The sequence below is a fragment of the Petaurus breviceps genome, unplaced genomic scaffold (assembly GCF_028583685.1).
Source record: "Petaurus breviceps papuanus isolate PSGF00001 unplaced genomic scaffold, PetGlider_PUasm1.0 76, whole genome shotgun sequence".
In the NCBI taxonomy this organism is placed as follows: domain Eukaryota; kingdom Metazoa; phylum Chordata; class Mammalia; order Diprotodontia; family Petauridae; genus Petaurus; species Petaurus breviceps.
This window is the reverse complement of record NW_027186473.1, coordinates 7,896,823-7,911,452: the sequence shown is the minus strand read 5'-3', so window position 1 is coordinate 7,911,452 and position 14,630 is coordinate 7,896,823. Positions and strand designations below refer to the sequence as shown.

General features: G+C 39.2%; 1 protein-coding gene across 2 annotated transcripts in view; it reads right to left on the bottom strand.

The window, feature by feature from the left end:
* Positions 1-2,788: 2,788 nt before the first annotated feature.
* The window catches only part of ATP10D (ATPase phospholipid transporting 10D (putative)), a 122,482-nt gene continuing 110,640 nt past the window's right edge, over positions 2,789-14,630 (bottom strand). For both annotated transcript variants that reach the window (XM_069105178.1, XM_069105177.1), the window contains 5 exons: positions 13,596-13,796; positions 8,901-8,981; positions 8,666-8,770; positions 5,961-6,148; positions 2,789-3,445 (listed from right to left, as the gene is read on the bottom strand). In XM_069105178.1, the coding sequence (XP_068961279.1) occupies positions 3,103-3,445; positions 5,961-6,148; positions 8,666-8,770; positions 8,901-8,981; positions 13,596-13,796 (918 nt within the window). In that variant the 3' untranslated portion in view covers positions 2,789-3,102. The remainder of the gene's footprint in view (positions 3,446-5,960; positions 6,149-8,665; positions 8,771-8,900; positions 8,982-13,595; positions 13,797-14,630) is intronic.

The following is a 14,630-nucleotide window of genomic DNA, read 5'->3' as shown; positions in this document are numbered from 1 at the left end:
CCATGAAACTTATTTAGGTAAACCTACGAGTACTTATAAATTTACTGAACATGTTTGAATTATGCTTAATTGTTTTAAAATGTTGATGAGAAGCATCAATTTAGCCATGTATCAGTAGCTCAAGGTGGCTGGGTGGATGGGGAAGAGATCATAAAAGAATTTAGAACAAAAGCTTCAATCAAGATAAAGAAATAAAGACAGGTGCGGCCAGGTAGCACAGTGAGTAAGAGCACCGGCTCCAGTGTTGAGAAGACCTGGAGATCGAATCCTGGGCTCAGACACTTAGCACCCACCCAGAAACACCTGGCCATGTAACCTTGAGCAAGTTACTTAACCCCAATTGCTTAGGGGCAGCCAGGTGGCTCAGTGGGTAAGAGCACCGGCTCCAGTGTCGGGATGACCTGGATCAAATCTGGGCTCAGCTACTCAGCACCACAGCCAGAAATAACTGGCTATGTAACCTTGAGCAAGTTACTTAACCCCTATTGCTTAAAAAAAAAAAAAGAAATAAAGACATAGGAAAATTCAATTATAAAGGATAACATTCTGCTGAATTGTGAATTCTGACAATATCAAAAAAAGAAATTTCAATGGTTTTCAGGATCTGGGGCAAAATGTAAACTGGGCGGGGGGGGGGGGGTCAGGTAGCACAGCGAGTAAGAGCACCGGCTCCAGTGTTGGGATGACCTGGGGATCGAATCCGGGCTCAGATACTTAGCACCACACCCAGAAATAACTGGCCATGTAACCTTGAGCAAGTTACTTAACCCTGATTGCTTAAAAAAAAAATGTAAACTGGGTCATGCGTTTAGCATTGAGGCCTAGGTAGAAGTAGCACTTAAAGAGACATCCAGTTTTTTCTACCAGAATCATCCTTATAAGCAATGCTTCCCATCACTGATTACATTTATCATGTAGATCTGAATATAATCATGGCTTCAGCCATCCCTGGAGAAACTAGTCAAAGCACTGATCCTGATCACCATACCCTCTGAAGTTTTTTCTTCCCAGGTTGGCACTCTGATTCCATGAGGTAGTAGACCTTTGGAGAATCCAGTTCCTTCCGCAGCAAAGGAAGGATAACTTAGAAAACCATTTTTTGAAGTGTGATAAGAGTAGGTCAGCTTGAATATCTAACTCCAAATTGTTTACAATATTCATTGTGATCTTTTTGGGTTAAAATAAGCTTAGATCTTTATAGTCTTAAAACTGACTGGAATTTTTCAAGTACAAATTAGTGCAATACTTAAAATATTTTAGCTACTACAAATATTAATGCTTTTAAAGATTTATGATTATACAAATTCACCTTGTGGACATTTAAAAGCTACTCTCTTCTCTATTTGCCCATTCTTACCTTCCCATTTATTTAAGAGATGAGAAAGCCTCAAACACCTAGTCACAAGGCAAAGGACAGTAAAACTCTGGAACAGTCATTCCCCAGCCTTGAAACTGCTTGTCAAGATATATAACTACACTGGTTTTTCCATTTCAAAAGAGAAAAACAACATAAGGGAAAGGAGAGGAAAGAGAATACTTGCTTAGATCCCTTTAGTCTTAATACAAATCATAACTGGATTAAGCTGATGAGTGTATAAATAATGCCATTTTAAGCACATCATTTTTTTTTACCATTTTATCAGAATGATTATGCATGTCACGTTTTTGTGTTTTATATGGCAGTCATTATAAATAACCAGCATACATATTTATATTAACATCCATGGCAGACGGCTTGCTGTCTCAAAATGCATTTAAAAAAAAAAAAAGGTTTTTGAAGAATCCGAGTCTTCTCATACCTTAACATATCTTGCCTAATCACAGCTTCATAGGTAGACCTAGAAACTAAATTATAGATAATATAATCCAACAATTCCTTCACTTTATAGATGCAGAAACTGATGGGGCAACATCGGGACAAAAATAGCAAATGGAATAGGTGGATTTTGAACTTAGCTTCAAGAGGAATCCTGGTATAGCAGACAAAGAGCACATCTCAGTCAGAAAGACCTGGTCCAAGTCTAAACTCTGACTCTATACCAGTTGTCTGACCCTGGGTAAATCACTTAAGCTCTTGGTGCTCTAGGAAGCTCTTTAAAACTTGAGGTTGCAGAGGAAGTGCCAACCTACATTGGAAGGGGAACCTGGGGAGTTCTCTATGCCAATGAGATCACAGGTCTAGTCACTAACTTTGGGTTGCAAATTCAGTATTATTTCTCTTGTAGCAAGCTGATCCCAAGTATTAGCTGTGCATACCCTGTTTTGGGAGAACATGACAGCAGAAAGAATAGATGAAAATTTTAAAAACAAGCACTGCAAGGTAGGATTTTTTTTCTTTTTGAGACTTGTTCATAAATAGAATATTTGTTGTCAAGGCTGCCATGGATCTAGAAATATTGGCAGTTCCCCGATTTATTAACTCTTGGCTTAAATAATCCCACATAGGAACAGACGGTGGGAGGAACCTGAGCCCCCACTGGGAACAAGTGTCCTTTGTTTCCTAACTCAAGGCACCTGGGAAGTCATCTGCTTAGATGTGGAAGGAGTTGGGGAAAAATAGTGGTGTTCTTGGACGTATATTACTATATTCAGGTCCATTATAGCTTAAATAGATTTACTGTAGGCTGACCTAGGAAACAAAACACCATGCATAACATTGTTTCTATGTGAGAAAGGTGTTCTAATTTCCGAAAGAATGATATGCAAATATTTTTTCAACCTGACCTATTTTTAAGTTGGGAAATGTCAGTAATATTGCATATGCTTATTTTCTTTTAAGGTCTCCAAATGAAATAGAAAATTTTCAATTTTATTTAATTTTCTCTTTAAATAGTTTGCATTTCTAAATCAATTAAAATGCTTTACAAAATCAAAAACTTCCGTAAGAGCATTTGATTCCAGGAATGAATCAAATTAAAAACCTAGCCAGGTCAACCTTTTAATCTCTTCTTTAAAATTCCACACGCAGAACATTTTATATAGACTTGTCATAGTCTATTGAAACATTCATGTTCTTTAAGAAACAATTCAAGTCAATCTTTTTTGGGTAAAGAAGTATTTCCTTCTTTTCAGTGCCAAATTACAAGAATCCTTTTTTTCTTTTTATTTCTGAGTGCTGTTCTGTAGAGGATCATCACTTGATACAGTCTTCATAACCATCCCTGAGGCACTGTTTGTATCTAAAGTAGCTTTGAATTCGGGAGAGTCTGTTTGCTTGGCACAAAAAGATGCTGCTGTCATTGAGAAGTCACAAGAAGAGCCTGAGTGTCTCTCTCTTCCTAGCTTCTTGGTGTCTGTAGGACCAGAATGCACAGCTGTCATTCTTCTGGCCTCTTTCCACTTTTTGAGAGCTTTGTTCCTTTCCTCCAAAGTAAGTTTATCAAGGTGTTTAGCTCTTAATATCAGAGAGGGAAATAGTGATCCCTGCAGAACTCTGTATATAAACCTAGGGGACAAACAGATTATTAAATTCATCATAGCTTAGCAAGTCAAGAAAGTACTTTCTAACTAGATAAAAACAAACCCCCCCCCAACAAAATCCAAAAGCACAAAGGCATATGTCTACCAGAAGTGTAGAAGTATCATTCCCTCACTGTTTTCAGGCTTCCAGGGTACCCTATTTGGTACATCCAATTTAGATAAAAATCATTGTAATATGGGTGAAGAGATCTACACTTCTGAGTAAATCAAATGTAAGTCTTTTAGAGGAGTAGGCCAATGAATTAGTGTCACAGGAAGTTCATGTGAGGCAGATATGCTGATGAAGGAGCCCCTAATTAGTTAAAAAAAATTTTCTTTAATGTCTTTTTTTCACATCATCATAGTTTTCCCCAGTACCTTTTCCCCTTCCCAGAGAGTTATCCCATATAACAAATAATCTTTTTTAAAAATAAAAGAAAGAGGTGAAAATTAGCACACTGAAAAAGTCTGGGCAATGCCTCTGGATCTTCAGTCTCCATGAAGGAGTGTAAGAGGAATGTTTACCCATTGTCTCTTCATTTGAGTCACGTATTTATAATTTTGCTGCATTCACTTTTAATTTTGAGTTGTGTAGTTCTTTAGAAAGCATTTACCTTCTTGTAGTCATTGTGTATATTGTTTTATATATGCCATTTTTGGTCATCTTTGCCAATTTGCAAGGTATAAATAAGGTGAAATCTCAGGGTTGTTTTGTTTCTTGTAATTCTCTTATTTATTGATTTGGAGCATTCTCTCATGTGGTTGTGAATATTTTGCAGTTCTTCTTTGGAGAATTGTTGACTTATTTGCTGATTCTCAAGGTTTTGGTATTTCTGCCTCTATATATCTTTTTCCCCCTTTTTTATCACTTTGACTCTTGTGTGGATGATGGTTTCCCTGGAGGCTAGATTTCAAAATGTATTCGTGTTTTCTTACACTGGGCAATTCATGGTTCAAACCTAGGTCTCTACCCCAAATAACTTTTGGGGAGGCAGAATTGGCCTCATCAAGATGCTGGGTCATTTCCCTTAGGCTTAGTGGAGTGCTACAATCCTCCACCTTCCTTCCCTGCCACCAACCTGGTGTCCAGTCCTTTTCCCTTAGTTTCTGGCCCAGTTTTACAGAATGCTACTGTGCTGGTTCTATTGCAGCCTGGGCAGATTTCTATCAGAGTCTGTATCTCACACTCTAGGAAGGAGGCCAGATCAGGAAATGGGGTTGCACTCTACTGCAAACCCAAACCCATTTCCTCCCCTATTAACTCTTTTCATCTGTCTTCTTGTAGAGCTCTGTTGCAGCACAGAACATTGCTACAGTGCTGACTAGTGAGACTTCAGCAAATTTTTGCAGTTTGGAGGGTGTATCGTCATAGCACTGTAAAGAGGGGATTGGCCGGGGAGTGTTTGGGTTTTACTGAAAGCTCCTTGCTGCCAGGAGTGTGAGTGGTGGGTAGTAGGTGCTGAGTGAGCATGTTAGGCATTAATTTATGGAATTTTTAACCTTTTGAATTCTCAGTGTCCTAGACTATGGTGCTTAAGTTATTTTATCTTTGGCACATAGTTTCTGTGTTTGAGAGGTTGTGAAGATCAAAGGAAATGTCCTTTATCTTGTCAGTCATGTGATTTGGAATTTGACTTATTCTTTAATCAGTTCCAATGCATTCAGGATCAAAGCTGGGAGTGATGATGTTTCTAAGGAAGATACTTAAAAAAATCCTTTCTGATTTTTCTTTTTAATACAGAAAAAAATAAGGGGTTGGAAGGTTTGGCTGAATGGGTATGACTTAGGCATTGACTTTTTGAAGAGGTGAAAAATATTAGAGAGCTATAAATAACATCTGTGTTGAAAGTGCTGGCAAATATCTGTCAGTTTTTTTTTAAAGAAAATTAAGTGTTTAGAAAAGGAAAAAAAGACCCATATGCATTGAGATTTTCCAAACTTAAATAACTTGAAAGATGTTGATAGTAGTGAGCATGGGGGGGGATGGGGAAGGGCGGGGCATATGTGTGAATTCAATAAAAAAGCAATAAATATAAAAACTATAATGTTAAGATTAGAGAAATGTGTTTGCTGACTTAATTAATGGGAGTGATGAAGGCATTTACCAAATGTGAACTTAGTATTGTGCTATATAGATCCTCATGAGAAATATCATCTCTGTTCTATCATCATAGTAGAAAAGGTATAACTGTAGCTTTTTTTTTAAAACTATGAGAAAGTAAATTTGTAAGCAAATGTAATGGTATTTTTATCTCCAGAGCTAGCATGTTGGGTGGGGGGAATGGAAAGAGAACAGTCTAGGTTTTAAAAAAGATGATGGCTATGAAGCCCTAAAATGTAACAGTTTGAGGTTCCTGAGACATTGTCTTTAAGCCATTTGCCTTGAAGTGATTGCGGTAGAAGATGACCTAAATAAAAGAGCAGACAGATCACACAATCTCAGTCCCTTCCAGTTCTGTGACTTCTCTTAGGTCATTCAGGTTGTGAAACCAACACCATACCTGGGGAGAAGAGCAACACAAGTTGTGATGACACAGACTAAATAAAACATTGGATCCATCATGTGCTCCTCCATGATCCAGTAGGGGTTGGACGGGGGGTTGCATTTCACACACATTGCTCCAAACACCAAGGCAAAGAAAAAGTAAGTTAAGATGCTACCGCCAATGACCAGCATGTGAATCCAAGTCTGCAAGGCAAGGGAACAGGAGCAGAGAATGTAAGTGAGACATCAAACTCCCCTACTGCCCGTTTCACAGCTTGGCAAGACTCCAGACTTACAAGGAATCTCACTGCTAACCTAGATTGGTATATATTTCTTGGTAGATAAAGTGTGAAAGTGTTGAACTGAAACCTCAAGAGCTATTTATATGGATAGATGGATTTTCATTCAAACTGATTAGCAGAATCATTTATTTGTCTCACAAACACCATCATAGCTCCCAGTTATGAGAAATCTCTAATCTAGTGTCTAGATTAGATTTCAGTGGTAAGGGGTGGTGTCTATAAACTTGGAATTTTTGATATTTGGATAACTATTTCAATATAGTTCCTTTCCTTTGTAGCCCTACGCATTTTATTTTGTGCATCTAAAAACATTATTTTGAGAATGGGTCCACAGGCTTTATTAGACTGAAAAAGGGGGTCAGAGATATAAAAATGTTCAGGAACCCTTGATCTAGAGATTGTATTTTAAAATATGTTGTATGAAAAAATATTTTAGTCCTCTTTTTGGTTATTCAGTTTTGTAGACTCCCAAGCCAATCTAGTCAGCTTTTTCTCCTTGTGTATTGATTTCACAAGAGGCACACATACTTCTTATCTGCCCTACTCAACACAAATAACTTAGACAGAAACTACTCTTTTTGTTTTAGCCAATTCAGTGATTTTTTTTCATGGATTGAAAGCAGTGGTTCTGAGATTTTTTTCCCCCTTACAACCTTTGCCCCAAGTCACATAGCCCCCAATGCCTCTTTTTTTTTGCTTTTTGGAGGGCAATTGGGGTTAAGTGACTTGCCCAAGGTCACATGGCTAGTAAGTGTTAAGTGTCTGAGGTCGGATTTGAACTCAGGTTCTGACTCCAGGGCTGGTGCTCTATTCATTGTGCCACCTGGCCGCCCCACCCAATGCCTCTTTCAAAAGGATTTGACTCAGAGTTTCTGATAAGTATTTTAATGCCTTTCTTGGATTTCACTTATTTCAGAAATGATTAGGTTTTCTCCTTGGCTAAAGTCTGGACTGAACGGGAGGGAAAAAAGATGAAGAAGCAGATATATATGCATGAAACATAAAGGTAGAAGGAATCAGAGTAATGATCTGAACAAGCTGGCAACTCTGAGTGAGGCTAGCCTAACCCATCCTTTCCCTCCAACCTCTGTATCTTCTCTGGCAGCCAACTGAGGAATTTCAATTCAGATGGGGGGCAGAAGTAGCTAAACATCTTCCATATTTGATCTTTGATATTCTCTATAATTCATCAGAATCCAGGACACATCCCAATATGGTGGTGAGAAGCATGTTTTGTGACATAATCACATTTTTCACTTGACAGTTTCATAACTTCCTGCATCCTTTCAAAACAAAGTGGGTATATATATTTTTAAAAAACTACAGAAGGATTTCATTTTGAGGCTTTCTCTTTCAGTCCATCTGGTTTTCTAAAGAGATTTATGAAAACCCATTCACCTCTGCATAGATCAACCTTTCCATTTTGAGCCCTGTCTGGTTAGAGTAGGCACTAAAAGAAGCTGACTGCTTGACTTGTAACTCCTTCCAGATTTTTCTTATTTAAAACACATTGATTTCAAGAGAGGGAAAAAAGGCACCAAGCACCAGGTCATTCCAAAGAAATTCTACTTTTCCTTTCTCTCTCCCCACATCTGTGGGGATATACCAATCTGAAAAAAAAAAAAACCTTTTATCACAGAGCTTCACCAACTTAAAAAAAATAAGCTGCGCAAAATTCCTTTTGAACTAAGACAATAAGCTACCAACCATGCTACATTACTATGTTTCAGTAGAGCAAAAAGACATCTATTTCAATAAATGGCAGCAATACTGAAGTTATAAAAAATAGAAATTCTCTTCCTACCCCCCTTTCTCCCCCACCTCTTAATATTCCTACCTAGTCAGGTGCTACATTTAACAAAAATGTCATCTCACCTTGGCTAGCACTGAATCACTCACCATGGAGATGAAAAATTATAACACCTTGTTATTGTGGCTAAAAGGTAGAATAATAAACATTTCACATTTCTATAGCACTCTGTAGTTTAGAAAAATGTCTTACACATATTTTATCAGCCCATTTGATCAGTTCATTATCTGTAACTTACAGATGGAGAGCCAGACTGAAGGCAAGTGTTTAAGGTCACACAACGAGTTGTACAGTGAAGAATCAAATTCAGCCTGTATTCTTAGTTTAAGCCTCACATTCATAAGCTATCCCTTGATAGGATTATAATAAATCTCTGCTCCAACTAATGGGAATTGTTTATAATTTCTTGGGTCACTTATCCAAAACCTGCTCCATGAAGCTTGACAGCTGCCAAGTGTCATGTGAAGCCACAAATATCACTGTTTTACCTATCATTGCCTTTCGCTGTAGGACTCCCTTTACATCTAGGCAGCAAGAGCTGTCCAAGGTTCCTAACAATGGAGGTCAGTTTTCTTGAAAACAAGTAGGTTGTTATATGTTTCCACTCACCAAATTCTTACTTTCAATTACAAGGTGGAAAAGAATGATGAATAGAGCTGCAGTGTTCAGAGGGTTCCCAAACATAAAGATGTCAATGTCTGAGCCCTGGTAGGTCTACAAAATGAAAGAGAAAAAGGGAATTTAGCTGTGGGTTGGTAACAGGTGGCTAACATAGCAGAGTAAATCTTATCAAACAAAGCAGAAGAAGGACAAAGGGAATAAATATATTTCTATGTGTACTCACATAGTAAGGCACAAAGAAGCAAACCAGGCTTTGGTAAAAGGCATCAAGCAAGGTGATCCAGAATGTATGTGGTAAGTATGCCTGGAAATGAAATAGATATTAGGAAGGAGGAAGATAAATTGGGATAAGAACAAAATGCTACTATAAAAGGAGTCAGGATATCTTCTTGATCACAGAGAAAATCCTCAAATGCCACGCATCATTCTCTCAACAAGCCAGGCTTTGAGTGAAGGATGGAAGCCAGGAACAGGATAGGCCCACAGGGGAAATGGAATGAAAAAGTCTGGTGAAGCCCTCCTTGCTCATTCACATCCCTGCTTTTGTCTCTTCGTGAGGAAGAGCTGAAAGAGTAAAGAGAAAGAGCCTCCTGCTGGTAGTTAGAACCTACTATTAGATAAAGCAAAACCCTTCCTTCCTTCAAACAGACTCCAGAATAATTCGCTCTTCCTGATTTGGCTTTTTCATTTCTCATTTCCCCAAAATACAAAAAGAAGTTCAAGCTATCTTCCACAAATAGTAAGTCTATACTAAACATATAAGCACATATTGGCTATTCTCTTCTTTCTCACAAACCAACTCTGTATTTTCATATCTATAAAAATCTTTTCTGGTCCTTTGGATAATCAAAATAATGACTTGGGGTCTGTCTGTCTGTCTCTTAAAGCAGTTCCACAGCAGGGATAAGAGATTTTTCCAGAACCAATTTCTAGTATGAGGCAAGAAACACACTCCCTAGAAGAAAATGTGTTGAGTTAGAAGACTTGAAAGAATCCCAGTGGTCTGAGGGGAAAAGATTTAGTGTTAAATTAAGGTCCTAACTTAGATCTTACTATTTTCTATAACTTTGAATTCTAAAATCCCTCTCACTCATCATAACTTTCTGTCCTTTCATTCCCCCTTACTTACTCTAAATTTATATCCATCCTCACTCTGACTTCCCATTCCTTTATCCCTCTTGGTCCTCCCCATCTCTGCTCTGATCTTACTTTTACCTCTTTATAGTCTTGATCAGTTTAACAATACTCTATCCTCTTACATGAGGCAGCCAGGGTGGCACCATAGTGCATAGAGTACCTGATGTCAGGAAGACTGATCTTCCTGATTTCAAATCTGGTCTCAGAAACTTTCTAGCTGTGTGACCCTAGGCAAGTCACTTAACCCTCTTTTCCTCCGCTTCCTCATCTGTAAAATGAGCTGGAGAAGGAATGGCAAACCACTCTACTATCTCTGCCAAGAAAACCACAAACAGGGTCACAAAGTATCAGACGTGACTGAAATGACTGAACAACAACAAATCATCTTAAATTGCCCCCATGTCTTGCCAAAGCACAACCGTAAGTGACCCCCTCCCCTACTTTAAAGCAAAATGCTTCTGGAAAATGTCACACAATTGTGCTGACTGCATGCATACACACACATATATCCATATATATATACATACATACATACACAAATATCTATCTATCCATATCTATCTATCTATCTGTCTGTCTGTCTGTCTCCAGCACATATAACTTCATGTCACCTAAAAGGGCCCTCATTTCTTGCAAGTTCTCCCTTCTGTATCCTCCACCCAACTGTCAAATTACTTTTTCTAAGGTCTGCATCATGTCTCTCCCCCACTCACAAATATTTAGTGACTCCATGTTGCCTCTAGAATAAAATGCAAACTTCTCAGCCTCATACTTGGAGCTCTCCACAATATAAATCCACTGAGCTCTCAGACTTAATATTGTGGATTTTAGAGCTAAAAGGGAACTTACACATTATTATATTCAGTTTCTTTATTTTATAAATGAGCAAACTATGGCATAGAGAGGTTAAGTGACTTGACCAGAGACACACAGCAAGTAGATTCACAAGGCAGGGTTTGAATCCAGGTCTTTTGGGCACTAACCATGACACCACACTGCCTTTGCATTTCCTATCATTTCCTTTGATCATTCTCCATTCCAACCAAACTGGTCTACTTGCTCTACAGACCCCAAACTCAAGCTTCCATATTCCTCCCTTTGTGCAGGCATGGATTACTTCTGTCCTACCCCTAATCCCCTTCATCACAAACTCTTATCATCCCTAGCTTTCCATGTCAATGTAGGCAACGCTTTCTATAAGATACCTTTTCTGATCTTTGGACTTCACCCTGATTTAGATTCTCTATTGATCTTTAAATTGTCCTGTATTTATCAATATACATGTTGTATTCCCCTCCCCCCTGCCCCACTAGAAGGTTAGTGCCCTGAGACCAGGGATTGTTTTATATTTTTGTCTTTGTCCTAGTGTCTAAAACAGTGTTTCGCACATTGTATGTGCTTGTTAAATATCTGTCGAGCTGAATTTAAAATAATTTATTACTACATAAACCCCGGGACTGGGACAAGTAGAGGAAATAAAGAAAGGAGATTTGAGATGTTAATGGAAACCAACCCAGTGGAACTTTGGGAGAAGGAGGCTTTGAGGGTGATGAGAGAGAGGTAATAGAATACTGTATCCTGGAAGACAATCACTTCATCTCGGCATTCCAGACCTCTTTAACATTAGGGGAAAGGGATTTAGGGAGCCCAGGAGAGTAGGTTTCAGAACAGTGAAGACAGGAAATGATCAAAGCATAAATGAAAGTGTGTTTGGAAGCCAAGTTCAAGGGAAGGGCAAATTCTGGGAAGGGTGAATTAAATGACAACAATTACCTTATATCAAGGGCAGCATGATGTGGTTCTGCCTGGGCTATTACCAGCACATCATAAAAGCTGGCCAGCCCAACAGTACACATAATAAGGAAATGGCTGTTAACAAAGTTTACCAGAAGGACAAATGATCTCAGTTCCCCCAAGGGACGGCACTAGTTATAACTGTCAACCCACATAAAATGGGCCCTTAAAATATAGTACAGGTCAGAACAACCATGAACATTTTCATCTAAAAGGGCATTGTCTCAAGAGGTTCTGTGATCTGAAGCCAAGAGCCCACAGGCTTCATGCTCCTCTACTCTTGCCCCTGAACTTGTGACCACTTTAGAAGAAATCATTGTTATTCTGAAATCAAATCAGCCACGTAACTGATGTCAGAACCACAAAGCAGGCAACAACCATTTGTTAAGTTACTGACACCTACTGTGCGTCAGACACTGTGCTAAATTGGGAGAATACAAAAGAAGGGCAGTCTTTGCTCTGAAGGAGTCCGCAGTCTAATGGAGGAGACAATGTGAAAACAACCATGTGGAGGTAGAGCCCAGATGGCAGAGTAGAGGCACAAACTTGGTGCGGGCTGCCCTCCAATCACTTCCAATACATGTAAAAAAAATGACTCTAAACAAACTTTAGAGCTACAGAACCCACAAAGAGAGAAAGAGCAACAGAGCTCCTGCTGAAAGAAGCCCAGCAGGCCAACAGGAAGTCTATCACACCAGGCTGGGAGCTGAGCCAGCCCCACAGGAGCAAAGTGGTTCCCAGCCCCAGAGCAGACTTCAGGAGAGAGAATCACCAGCAGCTGTGGCAGTTTCCAGAATCATCAACCCATAAATGCCAAAAAGAAAGTAAAAGGTCAGTGTGGAACTTTGTGGGAACAGGGGGAATGAGAGCCTTGTCCGGCCCCTGCCCCTGTGGTGAGAAGCAAGGAGGCACAGCCACAGCCATTGCCTGGCTGTCTCAGAAGCTCCTGGCTTGCAGATTGAAGGGGGACCAAGCGACCCTTCAGAGGGTAATCACTCTTGCTTTAACATGCTTGGATCTGGATCACGGTCTTAGGTGTTGGTCCTGAGGTGTGACCAGTCAGCCAGAGCTTGTGGTGTCTGTAGAGAGGGTGCCCAACTAATAGCTCTAGCAGCTGCAAGAACCCCAGTGATTTGGGACAAAACTCTCTCCATTCTGGAAGCAGAGTTCTACTGTGGCAAAGCACTCAAAAGTCAATTGACTGGCAAGATGAGCAAGCCCAGGAAATGTAATCAAACCACAGATTCCTTTTTTGGGGACAAAAAGGATCAAGGCACGGAGCAGGAGGAAGACAACAAAGTCAGAACCCCTGAATCAAAAGCATCCAAGAAAAACATGTACTGGTTATAGGCCATGGAGGAGCTCAAGAAGAATTTTGAAAATCAAGTAAGAGAAGTGGAGGAAAAATTGGGAAGAGAAATGAGAATGATGCAAGGAAATCATAAAAGCGAGTCAACAGCCTTCGAAAGGAGACCACAAAATACACTGAAGAAAATAACACCTTAAAAAATAGACTAACTCAAATGGCAAAAGAGGCCCAAAAAGCCAGTGAGGAGAAGAATGCCTTAAAAAGCCAAATTGGCCAGATGGAAAAGGAATTTTAAAAACTCACTGAAGAGAATAACTCCTTCAAAATAAGACTGGAGCAATTGGAAGCTAATGACTTTATGAGAAATCAAGATACTATAAAAAAGAGAACAACAATGTACAAAGAAAATATATACTGGGTAAATTGGAGATAATCAACAGAGGAAAGCCAGGAAATAAGAAAGTGATATGATCTGAGTGGGCAGCAATTCAGTAATTAACTTATAGAGAGTTGACTGGGGATACCGAGAAGTTCAGTGACTTGCCCATGGTCAGAAAACTAACTTGTGATAGAGAGGGGATTTGAATTCTGGTCACCTTCTCTTCAAGCTTGACTCTCTATTCACTCACGCTCCCTCCCATTGATCACAATATGGGTGAATACGATTCTAACACCTACCTCTGATTTCTGGCCACTCTTGTAAAGTTCAGGTAGTTGCATGAGGGTCCCTGCAGAAACATCTTTCTCCATGATTCCATAAATGACTGGAGGAACAGATGTGAAGAGGAGGTTGAAGAAGATCAAAACCCAATAGTCCGACATGGAGGTTCCAGAAAATCCACAAAAGAATTGGTACCAAAAAAGAAGGTTTACATAAGCCTAGAAATGAAAAGGAAGGAACAATTCATAATATAAATAACAGGCAACATTCAGGTCGTTTTATGGAGGTTTCCAGAGCGCTTTATACATTTTCTTATTTGGCCCCACAGTAACTTGCTAAGGCAGGTGCTGGAATTATCTCTATATACTGAAGATAAGAGAGGAACTAAACTAGTGTATGAAGAGGGATTTGAATTTAAGTCTTCCCCATGTCAGGCCCAGTATTTTATCCACTAAATCACCCAACTGCCTCCATTTGAGTATTTCAATCTCTGAACAAGTCAACTGTGTTAAACGCAAGGCTTTATCCTCCCAAAGATTGATATGGAGGGCAATGGGCAAATGGTCTTATTACTTTATTTTGTTTCATTCAGGTGTCTCAGGGATACCAGGGAGTTTCAATCGCAAGAGGCTCTGTGCTAACTTGTAAGGATAATGCCTTGGGAAAATTTAATGCCTCCAAGTCTATGGAACCTCCCCCTACCTGTATTTGGTGGGTATTTAGTGTGATGTCATTGTGAAAGGCTGCCAAGAGTGGAATTACTATGGAAGATCTTAAATCTTGGATGGATAACCTCCATGAATGAAGACTTTCTCAAAGGACCAGCATTTTCTAGCTCACATACAGGCAGGTTTTGGGGATAAAGTAAAGATGAAGCACTCAAGGTAACAATTGCAGGTTTTACTAACCAAAATTCAAAGATATTTCCAAGAATTTCTGAGAAGCTGGTTTGTTTTTTAAAAGATCACCAGGCTACCAAGTCTCTGAATTTTAATTTAAAATATGAACCCTTCATCAAGGTCAGGTAAAATCACCAGGAAGATCTTTTACAA